General features: G+C 38.6%; 1 protein-coding gene across 1 annotated transcript; it reads left to right on the top strand.

The window, feature by feature from the left end:
- The first annotated feature begins 14,968 nt into the window (after positions 1 to 14,968).
- On the top strand, positions 14,969 to 16,848 carry LOC132613349 (uncharacterized). Its single transcript, XM_060327364.1, has 2 exons — positions 14,969 to 15,593; positions 16,841 to 16,848. The coding sequence occupies exons 1-2, from the start codon at positions 14,969 to 14,971 to the stop codon at positions 16,846 to 16,848; spliced, it is 633 nt and encodes a 210-aa protein (XP_060183347.1).
- The last annotated feature ends 4,384 nt before the right edge of the window (positions 16,849 to 21,232 follow it).

Below are 21,232 nucleotides of genomic sequence, written 5' to 3'. Positions count from 1 at the left end.
TTTTTGCCTTCATATAGTGTAGTATCTCTAAAAGATAGAGCTTTTAACATCGTAATATTATTGTTTTTATTTATATTAGTAAGGATTAATTCAAGCTAAAAAGATTTTAGCCATGTATTTATAATACAATCCATTGGATGTTGTTGCATATAATTTTATTTACTAATATGAAGCTGCAAATTGTTTAATATCAAAATTCTAAAATATTTTACAATAAATATTACTTAGCAATTTTTCTTTCTTTTTATATTCATAAAGATTTTTTACTTTCTATGTCATGCAAATTTCAATATTGTATAACCGAAATAAAATCATAAAATTCATTATTAATTAAAAAATTTGTTGTCTAAAGTTTTTGAGGGCCTAAAACAAAGGTTTTACTAGTCTTCCCTTGAGCCACCCCTCCTTAAAAAATAAAGATCAACCAAACATGAGTGTACATAACTCGTTTCCTTTTAAATCCATTGTCTCTTCGTAGTTTTAGGTATCATATATATATATATATATATATATATATATATATATATATATATATATATATATTAAAATTGATATAATATTATCTTCTGGTACCTATGTTACAAGAAGGCTAAATGGTGCATTTGGTTGAATGTTGAGTTATTTACCCAGAGGATTAGAAAACAATTCCCATTTAACACATTTTTTTTTTCTTTTTTTTACTGGTGCACCTATGTTCTAGAAATTCTAAATTCGTCTCAGCATGATGTACTTACCCACCAACAGTAAGTAAATGAAATGCCAATTCCTCCGACTATAGGATCTTTAAGAGTCATGACGTACTTTGTGCATGTTTCTTTGGACAAGCTAATTAAAGAGCAATAAAATATTTCTTTTTTGCTTTTAGTGTAGGTACTAAAGTTGAAATATAGGTATAATTTTTTGTTTTCTAAAACTGATTTGTATTGATCAAACAGCAGTCAGTTATACAAACCATTGAGAAGCCTCTTTGACAACCCAATATGGGAAGTTCCCAAACCAAGAGACTTCATGAAATAGTGACAGAGCTAACTTCGCTCATCTATGACAACACGTATTAGCACGTCTACTTATATATATAAAAGCTACATCGTCTAAAGAACACCTGAGATGCCAGATGTCTTCACACACAGTAAGTACATCCCAAGAGGGAGTGATTCTCCTATTGAGCATCTGAGTCATCGTCGATGAATATGATAATATCTTTATATTCTTCCAGCCTTACTCCACCGTAATCCGAATTGCATTGCGAATCTCCAACGTGTCTGCTATCACGACTTTTCCAACAAAATGAATTGGACTACCATAGGAATGAAGTACGTCTCCATTAGCCTTCAAGGCTACCATCACAATACTCATCTAGTATTTTGAAGTACACCTGCATCAACATACAACAACAAATGTTCTGGAGAAAAAGTTAGTGAACTGGGGTGAGTCACAACTTGCCGCTCCCGTCCCATCATGTTTTCACTAGTGCTTTCATCTGCAAACTCGTTAAAGTCAGATAAAGATTTTGATAAAATTTCAGCGTCACTCCACAACAAGAATTGAACACATAATCATTTATAGCTTTCCATATCATCCATAAGATAGTTACTGACAATTGCAATAAAGTATTAGTATTAGGAAAAGTTTTGTATCCAAATATAATTTATAGCACCATGCTGAAAAGTCTACGATAAGGTTCAGGTCAGGACAAAGGATAGGACTTCTTTTCCACACTTTAACGGATCTAGAACATTTTAAAAACATATGTTCTATAGTTTCAGGTTCCATTCCACAAATAGGACAAGTTGAATCTATGGTTCTGACTCTCCTCGCAATAGTGTTCCTAACTGGTAGGGTATTTAGAATGCACTTTCGCACAAAATGTATCAATTTATTTTTAATTTTCATGGACCAAAGTTGATTCTAGAAGCCTTTAGGGAAACAGTGGGAACTACTTTCAAGTCAACTAACCAAACTTCTATTATTTGAAAGGACAAGTTTTGCTAGATGATATTCAGATTTCACTTCATACTTGCCAGAGTTTATAAAGTGCCAAATAAGTTTTTCATTGCTTCCTCTAATAGATATTGGTATAGCTAGAATTGTACTAACATCAGCCTCGTTAAATAAAGTATTCAGAAGTTGGGTGTTCCAAGAATTTGTATTAGGATCTATTAAGTTTGACACTCTTTAAGTTATGTGAAACACCATTTATCATATAAACGGGTAAAACGAGTTGTCGCTTGGTAGCCACGGATCTTTCCATACTCTCACTAATGCACCATTGGATATATTCCATCTCACATTTGACTAAGAGATCACGTCCCCACAAAATGCTCCTCCAAACCCAAGAACTATACCTATGACCTTGTACATGTAAGAAAGATTCATTTGGGAAATACTTGCTCTTTAGTACTTGGAAGACTAGCATGTCAAGTTCAGTCAAAATTCTCCAAGCCAGTTTGGCTAGAAGAGCCATATTAAAATCTTTTAAGTCCCGAAATCCTAAGCCACCTCTAAACTTCGGTTCACAAAAATTTTCCCATCTTTTGAAAATGCATTTTCCGCTTCTCATCATTTTGACCCCACCAAAATTTTGAAAATATACTTGTGATTTCTTTACATAATCCACCAGGTATTTGAAAACAAGATAACGCAGAAGAAGGGATATCTACTAAAACAGATTTTATTAAGACCTCTTTTTCAGCCTGACTCGAGAATTTCCCTTTCCAGCTCTTTATTTAAGACAATTCTCTCTTTAATAAAGGATAGCATTGCCTTTTTAGATCTTCCTATGACAGCAGGCAAGCTTAAATATGCTCCCCTTGTACATGATCTTATATTACCTAGGGAGGAGCAAAAACTAGATTTTTCCTCATTAGTAGTATTTTTGCTAAAAAAAAGTAGTCGATTTCTCATAGTTAATCACTTGTCCCGAACACCTTGCGTACGTATCCGAAACAGAGTTAAGTTGAGAAATACTATCCATATCATCATTACAGAAAATAAACGAGTCATCCGCAAAGAACAAATGTGAGAATGAAGGTCCATTTCTATCGAATTACAAGCCTTTTAAAGTTCCTTGCTGCTCAGCAGAGTGCAATAATCCTGATAGCCCTTCCGCACAAATAAGAAACAAATATGGTGACAGAGGATCCCCGAGAAGGTTTAACAGATCCTTTAATGTCTCCATTGAAATTAAAAGCTAAAGAGGTAGTCGTTACACAAGTCATGATCCAATCGACGGATTTATTATGAAACCCCATTTTGAGCATTAATTGTTGAATATATGGCCATTCAACACGATCATAAGCTTTAGACATAGCTAATTTTAAAGACACAATCTTATCTTTTCCTTTCCTTCTATTTTTCAATATCCCCATAAATTCATAAGCCAAAACAATAGTATCAACTATTTGTCGTTTTCCCACAAAAGCTGCTTGATTAGAAGATATAATAAAAGGAATAAGCTTCATTTGTTTCACTATAATTTTGTTGATTATCTTATACAAGGTAGAACATAAACTCATAGGTCTAAAATGTTGTACAGTGATTGGAGTCTTGATTTTAGGCACCAGAGTTATTAGCGTTTGAATCCAAACTGGTAAAAAGGTAACCAATCTAAAAAAAAAAACATCTAACATCCTGGCATACATCATTAGATATTAATGGCCAAATTTGCTGAAAAATAATGGGGTCATTCCATCCACACCTGGAGCCTTAGTAGGGTTCATTGAAAAAACCGTCTCTTTAATTTCTTCATTTGAAACAACACCAATCAAGTCTTGATTCATGTTATGTGTAATAGTAGAGGGGATATGTTGCAACACTTGGTGTAAGGAAGAAGGATGTAGGAGAAAATAACGCTCTATAAAAACCCTCAATTTCCTTAACTATACCAGGTTTATCATAAATCCACTGCCCCATCTTGTTTTTCAATCCTTTAATAAGGTTCCTATGTCTTCTTTGAGCAGTAGACATATGAAAAAAAAGAGGTATTTTAATCTCCCTCTTTCAACCATTGGACCCTAGATTTTAACTTCCAGTATAACTCTTCCTCATTATAAGTAGCGGTTAACTCTTTTCTCAATTTGAAAATAAGGGAAAAGTCAGGTTCTCTTGGGTTATTTTTAACCATATTAAGCTGATTTTTCAAAGTTTTAATCTTTATTTTTGAGTTCGACTCACCCTTCTTACTCCAATCTATTAAGACTCTTCTACATTTTCTAATCTTAGAACTAACTGTGATTGGCTATTCCCATTAAATTGTTTAACCCAAGATTTCTCTATGAGCTATTTAGCCTCAAATTTTTCTACCCATCTCTTATCAAAATAAAATCTTTTCCTTCATCTATCATGAAAACCATCAGTAGAATAGAGCATTATTACATGATCGGAGGCATCATCTTATATGTGCATAACAGTAGCCTGATCATACTTTAATCTCCAATCCGGAGAAACTAGAACTCTATCTAACTTTCTTTGGATCATCCTTCATTCATTCCATAACAAGACCACGTCCAAGGTTTCCCTCGATATCCAAGGTCTACTGATCCTATCTTGTATATAAAGTCTCTTAAATCCCTAAAGGTTCAAGGATCCCTCCCAGTTCCTCCTGATTTTTCCGTCATATCAGTTATGTCATTTAAATCTCCTAGAAGAGTCCAGTTAGTTCCCCAATTCACGGACCTAGCAGTCAATTCATACCATTGTTGTTTTCTCATATCTCTATCGGGGCTAGCATAAACAAATATACAACAAAAAGTAACATCCTCCTTAGCATCATGTATCAAGAATTCAATAAAATAAGATGAGGATAAGATATTGCATACCTCAAGTTCGTCGTTCCAAAATAGAGCTAGTCCACCACAGAGCCCCACTGGATCAACAATATAGGAATTTTGCATTCCAATTTTATGTTGGAGCCACTGAAGCTTTTGTTTTGGATTTTTAGTTTCACATAAAAGAACACATTCCGGGGAGTGGAGATACATCGTCTCCTTTAAGCAGGGAACTGTCAAGGATCCCCCCAACCCTCGATAGTTCCACGCCATGATCTTCATTGTATCGAGAAAGACCATTTCAGGCTGGTCTCCCACACCGTCTCTTTCTTTTGGCGCTTTCTAGTAATGTTTGGTGTATATAGCCCCTTATCTTTTATTTTTTCCACCCAGAGAAGACGAATCATCCAGGACTGGGATATCAATTAGCATTTCATTATCTTCTGTATCCCCTTCTTGATACCTATTTTTATTTTCCTGATTCTCAACTACTGGCACCTTTACAACAACAACAATAACATACCCAGTTGAATCCCACAGTGTGGGGTCTAGGGAGGGTTAAATGTACGCAGACCTTACCCCCACCTTGGTAGGGAGGCTATTTCTGAAAGACCCTCGGTTCAAAAGAAAACAAGAGAACAAGGGGAGAAAAGTCAGATACCGACAGGCATATCAAAGCAATGCTAAAATGAAAAAATAAACAAGGGCAAAGAAATCATGATAAAACAGCATGGAGAGACAAGACCCAACACATAAAAGCAGGAAACATAGGGCAATAAAAAGTAAAGCAAAGCTACGCCTACTAGTGCGACAGAAAAGTGAGACTACCTACTAGCCTTCTACCCTAATCTAAGCCCTCCACAACCTCCTATCTAAGGTCATGTCCTAGGTAATCTGAAACAACGCCAAGTCCTGCCTAATCACCTCTCCCCAATATTTCTTTGGCCTTTCTCTACCTCTCCTAAAACCGTCTAAAGCCAACCTCTCACACCTCCGCACTGGGGCATCTATGTCTCTCCTCTTCACATGCCCAAACCATCTCAACCTCGCTTCCCGCATCTTGTCCTCCACCGATGCCACTCCCACCTTGTCCCTGATGTCCTCATTCCTGATCCTATCTCTCCTAGTGTGCCCACACATCCACCGCAGCATTCTCATTTCTGCGACTTTCATCTTCTGCACGTGAGAGTTCTTGACTGGCCAACACTCTGCCCCGTACAACAGAGTCGGTCTAACCACTACTTTGGAGAAATTGCCCTTAAGTTTTGGTGGCACTTTCTTGTCACACAGCACTCCGGAAGCGAGCCTCCATTTCAACCATCCTGCACTAATACGATGTGTGACATCATCGTCAATATCCTCATTTTCTTGTAAAATAGACCCAAGATACTTGAAAATTCCTTTATTTTGAATGACCTGGGTACCAAGCTTCACTTCCACGTCAGCCTCCTGAGGTACACCACTGAACCTGCACTCCAAGTACTGTGTTTTGGTCCTACTCAACTTGAATCCTTTAGACTCTAACGTTTGTCTCCAATCCTCTAGCTTATAGTTGACTCCACTGCGAGTCTCGTCTATCACGACTATGTCATCCGCAAACAACATACACCATGACACCTCACCTTGAATTTATCGCGTCAATCCATCCATCACCAAGGCAAATAGAAATGGGCTAAGGGCTGATCCCTGATGCAAACCCATCAGAACAGGGAAGTTCTCCAAGTCTCCTCCTATAGTCCTCACTCTGGTCTTGGCTCCATGATACATGTCCTTGATCACTCTAATGTATGCAACAGGTACACCTTTAGCCTCCATGCATCTCCACAGAACCTCTCTTGGCACTTTATCGTAAGCTTTATCTAGGTCGATGAATACCATGTGTAAGTCCCTTTTCTGCTCCCTATACTGTTCCACCAATCTCTTAACAATATGAATGCCTTCAGTAGTAGAACGCCCCGGCATGAATCCGAACTGGTTCTCTGAAATAGAAACGTCTCTCCTCACCCTCATCTCTACCACCCTTTCCACACTTTCATAGTGTGGCTTAGCAGCTTGATACCTCTATAGTTGTTACAGCTTTGAATGTCGTCCTTGTTCTTGTACAAAGGGATCATTGTACTCCACCTCCATTCTTCGAGCATCTTCGCCGTCTTGAAAATGACATTAAACAACCCAGTCAGTCACTCCAAGCCTGCCTTTCCTGCACTCTTTCAAAATTCCACGGGAATCTCGTCAGGTCCGGTTGCTCTTCCCCTGCACATCCTTCGGACAACACCCTTAACCTCGTCGACCCTTATACTCCTACAATAACCACAATCGCGATGCCTCTCAGAGTACTCCAAATCACCCAACACAAAGTCTCTATCCCCTTCTTCATTCAAGAGTTTATGAAAGTACGACTGCCATCTCCGTCTAATGAGAGCTTCCTCCACCAACTACTGGCACCTTTGCGGTTGCAATTTCCGTCTTCAGGCCAACATCTAATGGATTTGTTGAGTCCACTACTATACCAGTAGTATTTCCTTCCCCAAAGTTTTCCCCTAATTATCTTATGTGAGTAGTTGAACTATTTTCCTGTGGTGTAGAACATTCAGTTATTTTAACCCCTGTAACGACATTTTTATGCAAGTTCGATTGTAGTCGTCCAAAATCCTCCCAAGTGGCATCTAGAGAATCGCTATTACTATTTACAACATGCGTAATATTTTGCTCGTCCGACCCATATCTCATCATCTCCATAGGTTGCAGTTTAAAGGATTCATCTTTTTTGTTAAAAAACATCATCGTTGTTCCCAGGCGACTCCGTACTTCCCTTCCCTTTTAATCAACTGTGATCCGCTACTATTAGATCGTCTTTTTCTCTGCCAGCCTGCATATCATTCATGTTATTGCATTCTTCTAAATTTGTCAAGTTCACCTTTGTTCCCTGCATCTCTTTCTCCGTCGACCAGTTTACCCATTCGATTTCTACTCACTGTATTCCCTTTATCATTATTTTTCAAGGTGTAAATTTCTTTGAAGTCATCATATTTGCTAGTAACCTAACATTGGCCTTGGCCCATTTAGATTACTTATCTCCTAAAATATTCACCCACCTCCATAATAATAGTAGTAGCAGCAATTAGTATTAGAATAAGAGGTTAATAGAAAATGAAAGGAAGCAAGCGGTGAAAAAAGGGAGAGAGAAAGAGGTGGTAGTGTAAAAGGAAGAGGAAAGGAGTGAAAATTTTCTACTTCCTAATCTTAACCACAAAGTGCTAGAAGACTTGAGTATGTTGGAGTTTTTAAGCTAAACTACAACTCTAGAAACAGAAATAAAGGCAAGAAGACTAGAAGAAATATTTGTTGCTGGAAAGATGATAATTTCATTGAACTGAAATGGTGCTTAAATACAGAAAAATTCAACAACTAGAGTCTAGATTTAAGCAACTACTTTGCACATGATTCCATGATCAACAAACTCCTAAAAATCTGAACAAACTCCTAAAAATCAGCAACTAAGTTAACACTACTGAAAATGGCGAAAAATCAGGAAACAATCCAACAACTTCTTTTGATCTTGTATAGCAGTAACTGAGATAATTAATCAACACTCCTCCTTGCTTCAGTTGCTGCAAATTCCAAGCTTCTCTCTAAGAAATTCAAATCTGCTCCTTGGCAAGGCTTTGGTAAACATATCTGCCAGTTGAAGATCAATCTAGCAATAATTTAACCTAACAGATCCTTCTTTCTGCGCGTCTCTGAGAAAGAATAATTTAATATTGAAATGTTTGGTTTTTCCATGAAAAACAGGATTACTTGAGATAGCAATAGCTGCTTGATTATCCACAAACACCTCGGTGCACTTTTCTTGCTTTAAATTAAGATCAAGCAGCACTTTTCTAAGCCATAAGGCTTGATTTGCAGCAGCTGTTGCTGCAATGAACTCAGCTTCAGTCGTTGATTGTGCAACTGTAATAACCCAATTTTAAAATAAGGGTTATTTGGTAATTTATCCTAAAGAGATTAATAAATAAATCAAAAATGAAATTAAAAATGGATGGGCCAAGCCCATTCTCTTATTTTCAGTTGTTGCTCACGTTTAATAGAATAGTAGGGCATTAGAATATTCTTGTTTTGGAACGTAAACAGAGAAACAACAAACAATTTTAATGAGGATTGAAGGGGGTTGGCAAAAACAATAAGGAATACATTAGCCACTATTTTGGGTGATAAGCTTCAGGTATGTATTGCAAAAATTTGTATGTTCTTTTCATTAATTTTGGTCAATTAGTAATGATGGCAAGATGGAATAGTAGGAATCAGTGATTATGCCATTATTGGCAGTGGTTATAAGGCAATAAAGATTGGAGATGGAATAATTATATTGAAGTTGTGAGATTAAGTTTTAGAGAATGATGAAGTCTAAGCCACTGGTGGCTATCCGAAGCTATTGATATGGCATATTATTTTATTTCTATTTTGGATTTGGTCTTAAATTGTTCATACACTTTTGATTATTATTTTGGAATATAAGTATTAATATATTGTACGGAGTACTCACTAATTAGGTTGGAACGATGATGTTGAGATATTACATCTTTAATTCATGGTCTAAGAGTGGTAGATATTAAGGTGTAGTTCTAAGCTTGCAAGTTGATCCGACCAGCATAATTGACATCGTTAATCAATATTTTACTTAGATTGAGGTCATTGGAGGTCGTTTGGTTGGTGTTCTATACGTTGCAAGGTTGGGAAACTTATCGTTAGCAAGGTAAGTGAGACTTTAAGCTTTGGGTACTTGCTTTTAAAACCCCGTTTTAAAAATATGTTTTGTCTGCCTGGTCCATGTGTTGGGCCGAGCGTGTGCTTTGCAGAATCGGTGGTCCTTCAGGCCAGCCGCATATATTTTATTTTCAAATACTCTAAAAACTCTCTTTATAAATTGTTTCGTAATGTGATACGGCTGTGAGCCATGAGACTGGGGCATTGTGTATGCTCCCCTTTGGCATTGTGTATGCTTCTTAATTTTACTGGGCATTGCGTATGCTCCCCTTAGCATTGTGTATGCTTATCGAGCATTGTGTATGCTTCTTGATATATTTGACACATTGTGCATGTTGTTGTGGATTCGTGGTATTGATAAATTCTTTAACTGCTGTTATGACAGGTCCTTAGTGTAAATTGTGTTGAGATATATACTATTCTTGATAAACGATTGTTTGGACCTTGTCGGATATAATTCTTGTGCATAATATAAAGTGTTTGTTGTGTGTTTTTATTTTCTAACACTTGTTCCAGGGGTATTTAAAGTGACGGGTCGAGGATCTTACCAGGTTATATTTATGTATAACTCTCTCCTTACCTGCATGTCCATGCAGATACTTTCTTTGAGAACGAGACTGGTAATTAAAGATTTTGTGAGTGGATTCTATTGCTGAGGTGAGCCACCGCATTATTCGTGGAGGCAGTCATTTCAGCTTTATCTAGTTTATTTCTAATTATTTCTTTTATTTTGGGTTTACATGCCCGACACTCAAACTCATTTAACTCTGTTAGATGCTCCATGGCCTTAGCGTGGGATGTGGGCTAGAGATTCTTTTTCTCTTAGCGTTCGTTGGTTTTCATAAATCAATTATGAATTTGGTTGGCGACTATTTTGCATTTTTTTCATTAATAATGTTGTTAGACCTGCACTTATTTTCTTTTAGTGATTTCGTAAATGATTAAGGGTATGATATATGGTCCGCCTAGCGGGTGGTGCTTGTTGGGTGTCAATCACGTCTAGCGGGTATTTTAGGATGTGACAAAGTTGGTATCAGAGCTTAGACTTTAGGTCCCGGGTCATGGAGCAGTGTTTAGTAGAGTCTTGTTCATGGGTATGTAGGCACCCATACTTATGACCTTGATGCTACTGGACATCAAGGAAGTTTTCCCTTCTTTCATTCTTTGTTCGTGCGTGATTTGAATCAAGTCTAACCTTGTAATATTTATTTCGCAGATGGTTAAGAAACGCGCATCTTCATCTGTTAAACGTGGTGCTGGACAGAGTGCTACCCGCGGTGGTAGACAACCTAGTGCTTGTCAGACTAGACCTCAAACTAGGACTCAGGCCACTCCTCAGCCTGAAGTTATGAATAGGGGTCAACCCATGTTGCGTCAGAGCAAGTGCAGGCACAAGTGGTTCAGAACACTCCACCGGCACCAGCTGCTGCACCTACTATTGCTTTGCCTGCAAATGTGGTAACCAGATTGTTGAATGTGTTGGAGGCATTGGCGCCTAATCATGGTGGACTTCTAGGTCCTCAAGTCACTTCACAGGCACAAGCTCAAGTTCAGTTGAATGTTGCAGCTAATCAGACACCTCAGATAGCCCCTCAACAGGTTGTCCAGTCTACAGGGAAATCCAAGGAGTTTAAGAATTTCATGAATCTTAAGCCACCAGCGTTCGATGCTTCACCAGCTTCTATTGAGCCTCAGAAGTTCATTGCTCGCTGTGAAAAGATTTGGACTACATTGGTGCTAAAAGAGACCCGTGGTGTGGAATTTGCTACTTTATTATTCTCAGGTTCTGTAGAGTCTTAGTGGATTTCGATTCAGAGAGGTAGACAAGCAGGGTTACCACCTATTACTTGGTCAAAGTTTTTAGCGGTGCTTTAGGATAGGTTTATTCCATTAAGCAAGCAAGATGACATGAGACGTCAGTTCAATAATCTGCGGCAGGGAACTATGACCGTTACAGAATATGAGGCCAAGTTTACAGATTTATCCAAGTATGTACCCTATTTGGTTGAGGATCCGAGAGAGAAGGTGAGACGATTTGTGGATGGACTTGAGCATCGCTATCGTGGTCCGGTGGTACGAGATGTGCGATATGGTACCTATTCAGATTTAGTTGACGCTGCACTCCGTTACGAGTCCTATCTAGAAATGGACAAAGTTGAGCGTGAAAGCAAAAAGCCACGTAACACAGATGGGTTTAGTGGTGCTCCATCTGAGGCCAAGAGTGGTTTTTATCGTGGGCAGTCCAAACCTACTCAATCAGAATCACTGGTGCAGTCTTCTAGGAGTGGTTATTCAGCTAGACAGGGTCAGCAGCAGATGCAGAGGAAGGGTAGTAGCTCATATCAGTCAGGTTATCATTCGAGGTGTTCTAACTGTGGTAGAAATCACAGTGGTCGTTGCTTTGGGGCAGATGGGGCTTGTTTTACTTGTGGTGAAAAGGGGCATATTGCTAAATACTCTCCTAAGGGTGATTCTGGTGCTAGTCGAGCTACTACACAGCCGCAGGGAACTACTATAGCTACACAGGGTCAGATTCAGCCAGCTAGAGCCGCTCCACAGAGTGCTCATGGACAGGGTCGACAGGTTGCACAGGTTGCTCAGGGAGGGGGTGGACCGCCGAGATTCTTTGCTTTGACTAGACAGGATGTCGAAACATCTAATGCAGTAGTCACAGGAATTATTACTATCGGTTCTCATAGTGCATATGCTCTTATTGATCCCAGTTCTACGTATTCGTATATATCTATTTCTTTTGTTATATTCCTAGAACGGGGAGTAGAGTCTATCAATGTACCATATGTGGTAGAAACCTCAGTGGGGGAGAGTATATTAGTGGATAGAGTTTATAGAGATTGTGTGATATCTGTTCAGGTCAGAGACACCGTAGTCGATTTATGTGTGTTACCGATGTCCGCGTTCGATGTGATTATGGGCATGGATTGGTTGGCATCATGTTATGCATCGGTTGATTACTATGCTAAGCTTGTACGTTTTAATTTTCCTGGAGAACCTTTAGTGTGGAAAGGCATGACTCCCGTGACTCAAGGAAAAATAATATCTTATGTAAAGGCACGCCGAATGATTAATCATGGGTGTTTGGATTTTATTGCCACCGTTCATGATACTCGAGCGGAGAATGCTATTATTGATAGTGTTCCTGTTGTTCGCGAATTTGCGGATGTTTTTCCTGAAGATTTACCCGGCCTACCCCCGATGAGAGAAATCGAGTTCAGCATTGATTTAGTTCCAGGGACTCAACCTATCTCTAGTCCTCCATATCGTATGGCTCCAGCTGAGTTGAGAGAACTGAAGGCTCAACTCCAAGAGCTACATGATAAGGGGTTCATTAGGCCTAGTGTATCGCCTTGGGGTGCGCCTGTGTTATTTGTGAAAAAGAAATATGGCACGATGAGAATGTGCATTGACTACAGGCAACTGAATAAGGCGACGATCAATAATAAGTATCCATTGCCTCGTATTGATGATTTGTTTAATCAGCTGTAGGGTGCTACTCATTTTTCCAAAATTGACTTGAGATCAGGTTATCATCAGCTGAGAATCAAGACCGAAGATATCTCCAAGACAGCTTTTCGGACCAGATATGGGCACTTTGAATTTTTGGTGATATCATTTGGGCTGACTAATGCCCCCGCAGCATTTATGGACATTATGAATAGGGTATTCAAGCCATACTTAGACCATTTTGTGACTGTATTCATTGATGATATTTTGGTCTACTCTCGGAGTGAGGCTGAGCATGGACAACACTTGAGAATTGTGCTACAGCTACTTAAGGAACGAAAGCTTTATGCCAAGTTCTCAAAATGTGAGTTCTGGTTGAGCACAATTTCCTTTTTAAGACATGTAGTGTCCCGAGATGGGATTCAAGTTGATCCAAAGAAAATTGAAGCAGTTCGAGATTGGCCTCAACCCACTACTCCCACAGAGATACGCAGCTTCATGGGACTAGCTGGATATTACAGAAGGTTTGTGGAGGGTTTCTCGAAGATAGCCGCTCCATTAACACGTTTAACTCAGAAAGGTGTGGTATTCCAGTGGTCAAATGAATGTTCAGAAAGTTTCCATAAATTAAAGATTGCATTGACTACAGCTCTGATTTTTACCTTACCTACTGATGAAGGTGGTTTAACCATTTATTGTGATGCATCTCGAGTCGGGTTGGGTTGTGTCTTGATGCAGAATGGAAAAGTGGTAGTTTATGCGTCTCGACAGCTAAAGAAACATGAGAAGAATTATCTGACTCATAACTTAGAATTGGTCGTAATTGTATTTGCACTCAAGATCTGGCATCACTATCTTTATGGTGAGCCGTGTGAAATCTATACCGATCACAAGAGTCTGCAATACATATTCAAGCAAAGAGATCTGAATTTGAGACAGAGACAGTGGTTAGAGTTACTTAAAGATTATGATCTTAATATTTTGTATCATCCTGGTAAGGCGAATGTGGTGGCAAACGCCTTGAGTAGAAAGTCTATGGGTAGCTTGGCCCGATTTACTGCTGAAGAACGACCTATGGCTAAGGATATTCAGGCATTAGCCAACCGCAGAGTTCGAATTGATCATACAGTGCAGGGTAGGTTACTTGCAGGTATGGTGGCGCAATCGTCATTAGTGGGACAAGTCAAGGCTTGCCAATATGAAGATCCCCGTCTTGCTAGACTATGAGATCGAGTGCAAAATGGGGGCGTTAAGTCATTCTCTATTGATAGCGAAGGCGTGTTACGTTGTCATGGTAGACTGTGTATTCCTATGGTGGGTGATGCGAAACAACTAATTCTTGAAGAGGCTCATAGCTCTCAATACTCCATCCACCCAGGTACTACGAAGATGTACCAAGACTTGCATGGATTATATTGGTGGAAAGGTATGAAGGCTGATATTTTGAAACATGTGACTAGTTCCTTAAATTGTCAGCAGGTTAAATATGAACATCAAAAACCCGGTGGAGTAATGCAAAACTTGATTATCCCAGAGTGGAAGTAGGAAAGGATTACGATGGATTTCATAGTTGGTTTGCCGAATACTTTCAAGAAACACGACTCAGTCTGGGTGATTGTGGATAGACTCACAAAATCTGCTCATTTTATATCAGTTCGGGTTACTCATACCGCAAAGCAGTTAGCGAATATTTACCTCCGTGAGATAGTTCGACTTCATGGTGTGCCCATTTCTATAATATCTGATCGAGGTGCACAATTTACTACTGGTTTTGGAAGTCTTTTCAGAAGTCGTTAGGTTCACAGGTCGAGTTGAGTACAGCTTTTCATCCACAAACTGATGGACAGTCTGAGCGGGTTATTCAGATTTTGGAGGACATGCTTAGAGCTTGCGCGATTGATTTTGGTGGTCATTGGGACGATCAGCGACCGTTGGCAGAATTTGCTTATAATAACAGTTACCAATCGAGCATATAGATGGCGCCGTTTGAAGCCCTATATGGTCGCAAGTGTCGTTCACCAGTTGGATGGTTCGAATCGGACGAAGCACAACTATTAGGTCCAGATTTGGTTCAGCAAGCCTTGGAGAAAGTTACGATGATACGAGAACGACTTAAGACGGCACAAAGCAGACATAAGTCCTATGCAGATAAGAAAGTTCGCGATATAGAGTTCATGAAGGGTGGAAAAGTCTTCTTAAAAGTTTCACCTATGAAAGGAGTTATGAGATTTGGTCGGAAGGGTAAGCTAAGCCCTAGGTATATCGGTCCTTATGAGATTTTGGATCGAATTGGGTTGGTGGCATATAGACTTACTTTACCTCCGAGATTGTCTGCTGTTCATCCTGTATTTCACGTGTCTATGCTAAGACGATATGTTGGCGATAATAGCCATAAGATTCAGCCAGAGGATGTGGAGCTCGATGAGAATTTGACTTATGAAGAGGGTCCAATATCTATTCTTGATAGGCAAGTGCAACAATTGAGGTCGAAAAAGGTAGCTTCAGTCAAAGTGTTATGGCGTAATCACCCAACCGAGGAGGCTACTTGGGAGTTCGAGGCGGATATGCGAGATAAATATCCTCAGTTATTTGATGCGACAGGTATGATCTAGATCCGTTCGAGGACGAACGTTATTTTAAGTGGTGGAGAATGTAATAACCCAATTTTAAAATAAGGGTTATTTGGTAATTTAGCCTAAATATATTAATAAATAAATCAAAAACGAAATTAAAAATGGATGGGCCAAGCCCATTCTCTTATTTTCAGTTGTTGCTCACGTTTAATAGAATAGTAGAGCATTAGAACATTCTTGTTTTGGAACGTAAATAGAGAAACAACAAACAATTTTAATGAGGGTTGAAGGGGGTTGGCAACAACAATAAGGAATACATTAGCCACTATTTTGGGTGATAAGCTTCAGGTAGGTATTGCAAAAAATTGTATGTTCTTTTCACTAATTTTGGTCAATTAGTAATGATGGCAAGATGGAATAGTAGGAATCAGTGATTATGCCATTATTGGCAATGGTTATAAGGCAGTAAAGATTGGAGATGGAATAATTATATTGAAGTTGTGAGATTAAGTTTTAGAGAATGATTAAGTCTAAGCCACTGGTGGCTATCCGAAGCTACTGATATGGCATATTATTTTATTTCTATTTTGGATTTGGTCTTAAATTGTTCTTACACTTTTGATTATTATTTTGGAATATAAGTATTAATATATTGTACGGAGTACTCACTAATTAGGTTGGAACGATGATGTTGAAATATTACATCTTTAATTCATGGTCTAAGAGTGGTAGATATTAAGGTGTAGTTCTAAGCTTGCAAGTTGATCCGACCAGCATAATTGACATCGTTAATCAATATTTTACTTAGATTGAGGTCATTGGAGGTCGTTTGGTTGGTGTTCTAGACGTTGCAAGGTTGGGAAACTTGTCGTTAGCAAGGTAAGTGAGACTTTAAGCTTTGGGTACTTGCTTTTCAAAACCCGTTTTAAAAATATGTTTTGTTTGCCTAGTCCATGTGTTGGGATGACCGTGTGCTTGGCAGAATCGATGGTCCTTCAGGCCAGCCGCATATATTTTATTTTCAAATACTCTAAAAACTCTCTTTATAAATTGTTTCGTAATGTGATACGATTGTGAGCCATGAGACTGGGGCATTGTGTATGCTCCCCTTTGGCATTGTGTATGCTTCTTAATTTTACTGGGCATTGTGTATGCTCTCCTTAGCATTGTGTATGCTTCTCGAGCATTGTGTATGCTTCTTGATATATTTGACACATTGTGTATCTTGTTGTGGATTCGTGGTGTTGATAAATTCTTTAACTGCTGTTATGACAGGTCCTTAGTGTAAATTGTGTTGAGATATATACTATTCTTGATAAACGATTGTTTGGACCTTGTCGGATATTATATTACGATATAATTCTTGTGCATAATATAAAGTGGCGGGTCGAGGATCTTACCGGGTTATATTTATGTATAACTCACTCCTTACCTGCATGTCCATGCAGATACTTTCATTGAGAACGAGGCTAGTAATTGAAGATTTCGTGAGTGGATTCTATTGTTGAGGTGAGCCACCGCATTGTTCGTGGAGGCAACCATTTCAGTTTTATCTAGTTTATTTGTAGTTATTTCTTTTATTTTGGGTTTACATGCCCGACACTCAAACTCATGTAACTCTGTTAAATGTTCCATGGTCTTAGCGTGGGATGTGGGCTAGAGATTCTTTTTCTCTTAGCGTTGGTTGGTTTTCATAAATCGATTATGAATTTGGTTGGCGACTATTTCCCTTTTTTTTAATCATTAATAATGTTTTTGGACCTGCACTTATTTTCTTTTAGTGTTATCGTAAATGATTAAGGGTATGATATATGGTTCGCCTAGCGGGTAGTGCTTGTTGGGTGCTAATCACGTCTAGCAGGTATTTTGGGACGTGACAGCAACAATCTCCTGCTTTTTAGAACACCAAGAAAATACCCTTGAACCAAGATTAAAACAATTATTAGAAGTGCTCTTCATGTCATCAGGAAAACCAGCCCAGTCACTATCAAAATACCCCTGCAACACGCACTTCTGATTTGCATAGAACTTGATTCCAAAATTCAGTGTTCCCTTAACATATCTTATCACCCTTTTAGCTGCTCTAAAATTAGTGTTAGTTGCACAACTAGTGAATCTAGATAGAAGACTTACAACATATAAAATTTAGGGTCTAGTTGCTGTAAGATACATGAGGCATCCAACCATACTTCTGTAAAGAGTCTTATCCACTTTTTCAGCTTCATCATTCTTGCTCAGCTTCTCCTTTTGACACATTGGGGTAGTTGTCTCTTTGCAATTTTCCATTCTGAACTTTTTCAGAATGTCTTTTGCATACTTCTTTTGACAGATGAACACTTAATTTTGCTTTTGCTTGATTTCCATTCCCAGAAAATAAAACATTTCTCCCAAGTCTGTCATCTCGAAAGTATGTTGCATATCTTCTTTAAATTTCTTAACAAGTTCATCATTGCTTCCTGTAACCAGCAGGTCATCTACATATAGTGATATAACAATAAAATTGATTTCATCACCTTTAATGTAGAGAGTAGCTTCGCTAAGGCTTTTTCTAAAACCGAGCTGCAATAAATGCTCATCAATTATGCTGATACACTTCATCTTCATGCCCTTTGACGGCAAATCCTTCCGGTTGCTCAACATAAATCTCCTCCTCAAGAAAGCCATTCAAGAAAGCATATTTAACGTCCAACTGAAACACTTTCCAACCCTTTTGTGCAGCTATAGCCAACACTAATATGATGGTTTCTAATCTAGCAACAGGAGCAAATGTATCAAAAAAATCAATACCAAAAATTTGAGCATACCCTTTTACAACAAGCCTGGTTTGTGCTTGTTGATAAAGCCATCTGCATTCAGCTTGGTTCTAAAAATCCACTTCACTCCTATGACTTTTCTGTCTTCGGGCCTTTTCACGAGTTTCCAAGTCAGATTCTTCTCAATCATGATGAGTTCTTCCTTTATTGCAGCACTCTATTTTGGATCTTTTTCTGCTTCCCCGAAAGTTGTCGGCTCAAGAACAACCATATTGCATCTCTGATAAATATTAGAGAGAGATCTCGTGCCTCTTACTGGAACATCATCCACCAATTCATCTTCTTCCAGCTGGAGCGGTGTACTTTGATCTGGAATTAATATTGGTTGTGCTTCTTTCCAGTTCCACTGCTCATCCTCCATGAAATGCACATCTCTACTTATCAGAATTTTCCTTGTATGAGGTTGGAAAACTCTGTAAGCCTTAGAAACAGTGCTGTAACCCACAAATATTCCAGCTTCCGCCTTTTTATCCAGCTTATCTCTTTTAGTCTATGGCACATAAGTAAAGCACAAGCATCCAAACACTTTGAATTTTTTTAAAGAAGGTTTATAACCATACCAGACTTCAAATGGTGTCTTTCCTTCTAATGCTTTTGTTGGAAGCTTGTTGAGTAGAAAGACTGAGGTACGTGCAGCTTCTGCCCAGTACTCTTTTGGCAAACACTGTTCGTACAACAAACATCTAGCCATCTCCATTATGGTACGACTCTTCCTTTCACTAACTCCATTTTGTTGTGGAGTATATGGAGCAATGAGTTGGTGTTCAATCTCGGCTTCTTCACAGAATACATTGAATTGATCAGATGTGTACTCCTTGTCATTGTCAGACCTTAAAGATTGAATCTTATAGCCACTTTGAGTTTCGATCCACTGCTTGAATTTCAAAAAGATAGTGGCAACCTCTGACTTGAACCTGAGAAAGAAAATCCAGCACATTCTCGTATAGTCATCAATGAAAACTATGCAATACTTACTCCCTTTGAGTGAAGGAGTTCTTTGAGGACCAGCCAGATCTGTGTGGATTAATTTTAGTTTCTCGGGAGCTCTTCAGGTTGCTTTCTTGAAAGGAAGCCTTGTTTGCTTTCCAAATCGACAAGTTTTGCAATCTGGTATTTCAGCTTCAAGGTTAGGCAACCCTCGAACCATATCTTTCCTCTGTAGGCTCATTAGAGCAGCATGGTTAAAATGTCTAAGCCTTTTGTGCCAAACTTCTGCATTGATCTTAATTGCAGAATAAGCTTTTTGCTCACGCTCTAAAGGATCCAATGTAAAGCTTTTTCCGTTCATCATTACTTTGAATAGGTTATTACCTTCCGCATCTTTAATTTGACAATAATTGATTTCAAAGTGAAGTTTGAAACCCTTCTCAAGCAGCTGGCCAACACTTAACAGACTATGACTTAAATTAGGTAATAAAAACACATCTTTGATTAGTTTTGTACCTGAAGAGCTTTTTATTGCCACAGTACCTTTCCTTTCAGTAGGAAGATATTCTCCGTTGCCAACTTGTACTTTGGAAATCACTGAAGTATCCAACTCCTTGAAGAGATCACGATCAAATGTCATGTGGTTTGTGCAACCACTGTCAATAAGCCACTCGTCACTTGAGCTGCCAGTTGCAAAACAGGTTGTTACAAAGAGTTGCTCCTCATCTTCCTGATTTGCAACCTGTGCAGTATTACTTTGCTGAGTGTCGTTCTTGCAAATCTTTTGATGATGTCCCATCTTCTGACAATTTTCACACTGCTGATATGGTCTTCTCCAGCATTTGAACGGTGGATGACCCTTCTTTCCACAATGCTTGCAAGGAGGAAAATCATGTTTTGTTCCCCTATTGAACCTAGGAGAATCAAAACCTGAGTTTTCCTTCTTGTTCCACTTTTTCTTTCCTTTGTCTCCCTGGTTTGACTGTACTTTTGCAGGTAGTGCACCCTCAACAGAACCTTCAGGCCTCATAAGCCTTCTCTGTTCTTGTGCCTGCAAAGAATTCAATAATTCTGCCAAACTAACTTTTGACAGATCCTTGGAATTTTCCATCGAGGAAATGGTTTCTTCAAACTTTTCAAGGACTGTTATGAAAATTTTTTGAACCAATCTAGAATCAGGAAATTCAGAGCCAAGCAATCTTACATTGTTGGCAATGTTGAGTAATCTATCAAAATACTCTCTGATTGTCTTTGAATCCTTCATCTTTTGAAGTTCAAATTCTCTGATTAGGTTGAGAACACATATTCCTTTGATCTGTTCATCTCCTTCATATTCCTTCTTTAGGAAATTCCAGACCTCAAACGCTGATTTCATTGTCATAATCCTGACAAAGATTTCAGATGAGACTGCAGCAAATAACGTCGCTCTAGCCTTTGATTTTCTTGTTTTCTTCTCCTTTTGATTCTTTATCTGCGCCATAGTGGGATTTGCAGGCAATGGAGGAACTTCGTTGTCCTCCTCAACAGCTTCCCAGAGATCATTTGCCTCCATATGTGCCTTCGTTCTTGCTGCCCAGATCTGATAGCCTTCACCTTTGAAGACAGGTGGTGCTAGTGCAGTGAAAGGAGTTTCTGAATCCATAGAAGAAAAAAAAGATGCATTTCCCTCAATTACAGGTCCCTCAAGAAGAGAGCTCTTGATACCACTTTGTTGGAGTTTTTAAGCTAAACTACAACTCTAGAAACAGAAATAAAGGCAAGAAGACTAGAAGAAATATTTGCTGCTGGAAAGATGATAATTTCATTGAACTGAAATGGTATTTAAATATAGAAAAATTCAACAACTAGAGTCTAGATTTAAGCAACTACTTTGCAAATGATTCCATAATCTACAAACTCCTAAAAATCTGAACAAACTCCCAAAAAT

The sequence above is a fragment of the Lycium barbarum genome, chromosome 10 (genome assembly GCF_019175385.1).
Source record: "Lycium barbarum isolate Lr01 chromosome 10, ASM1917538v2, whole genome shotgun sequence".
NCBI lineage: Eukaryota > Viridiplantae > Streptophyta > Magnoliopsida > Solanales > Solanaceae > Lycium > Lycium barbarum.
This window is presented reverse-complemented; position numbering and strand designations above follow the sequence as displayed.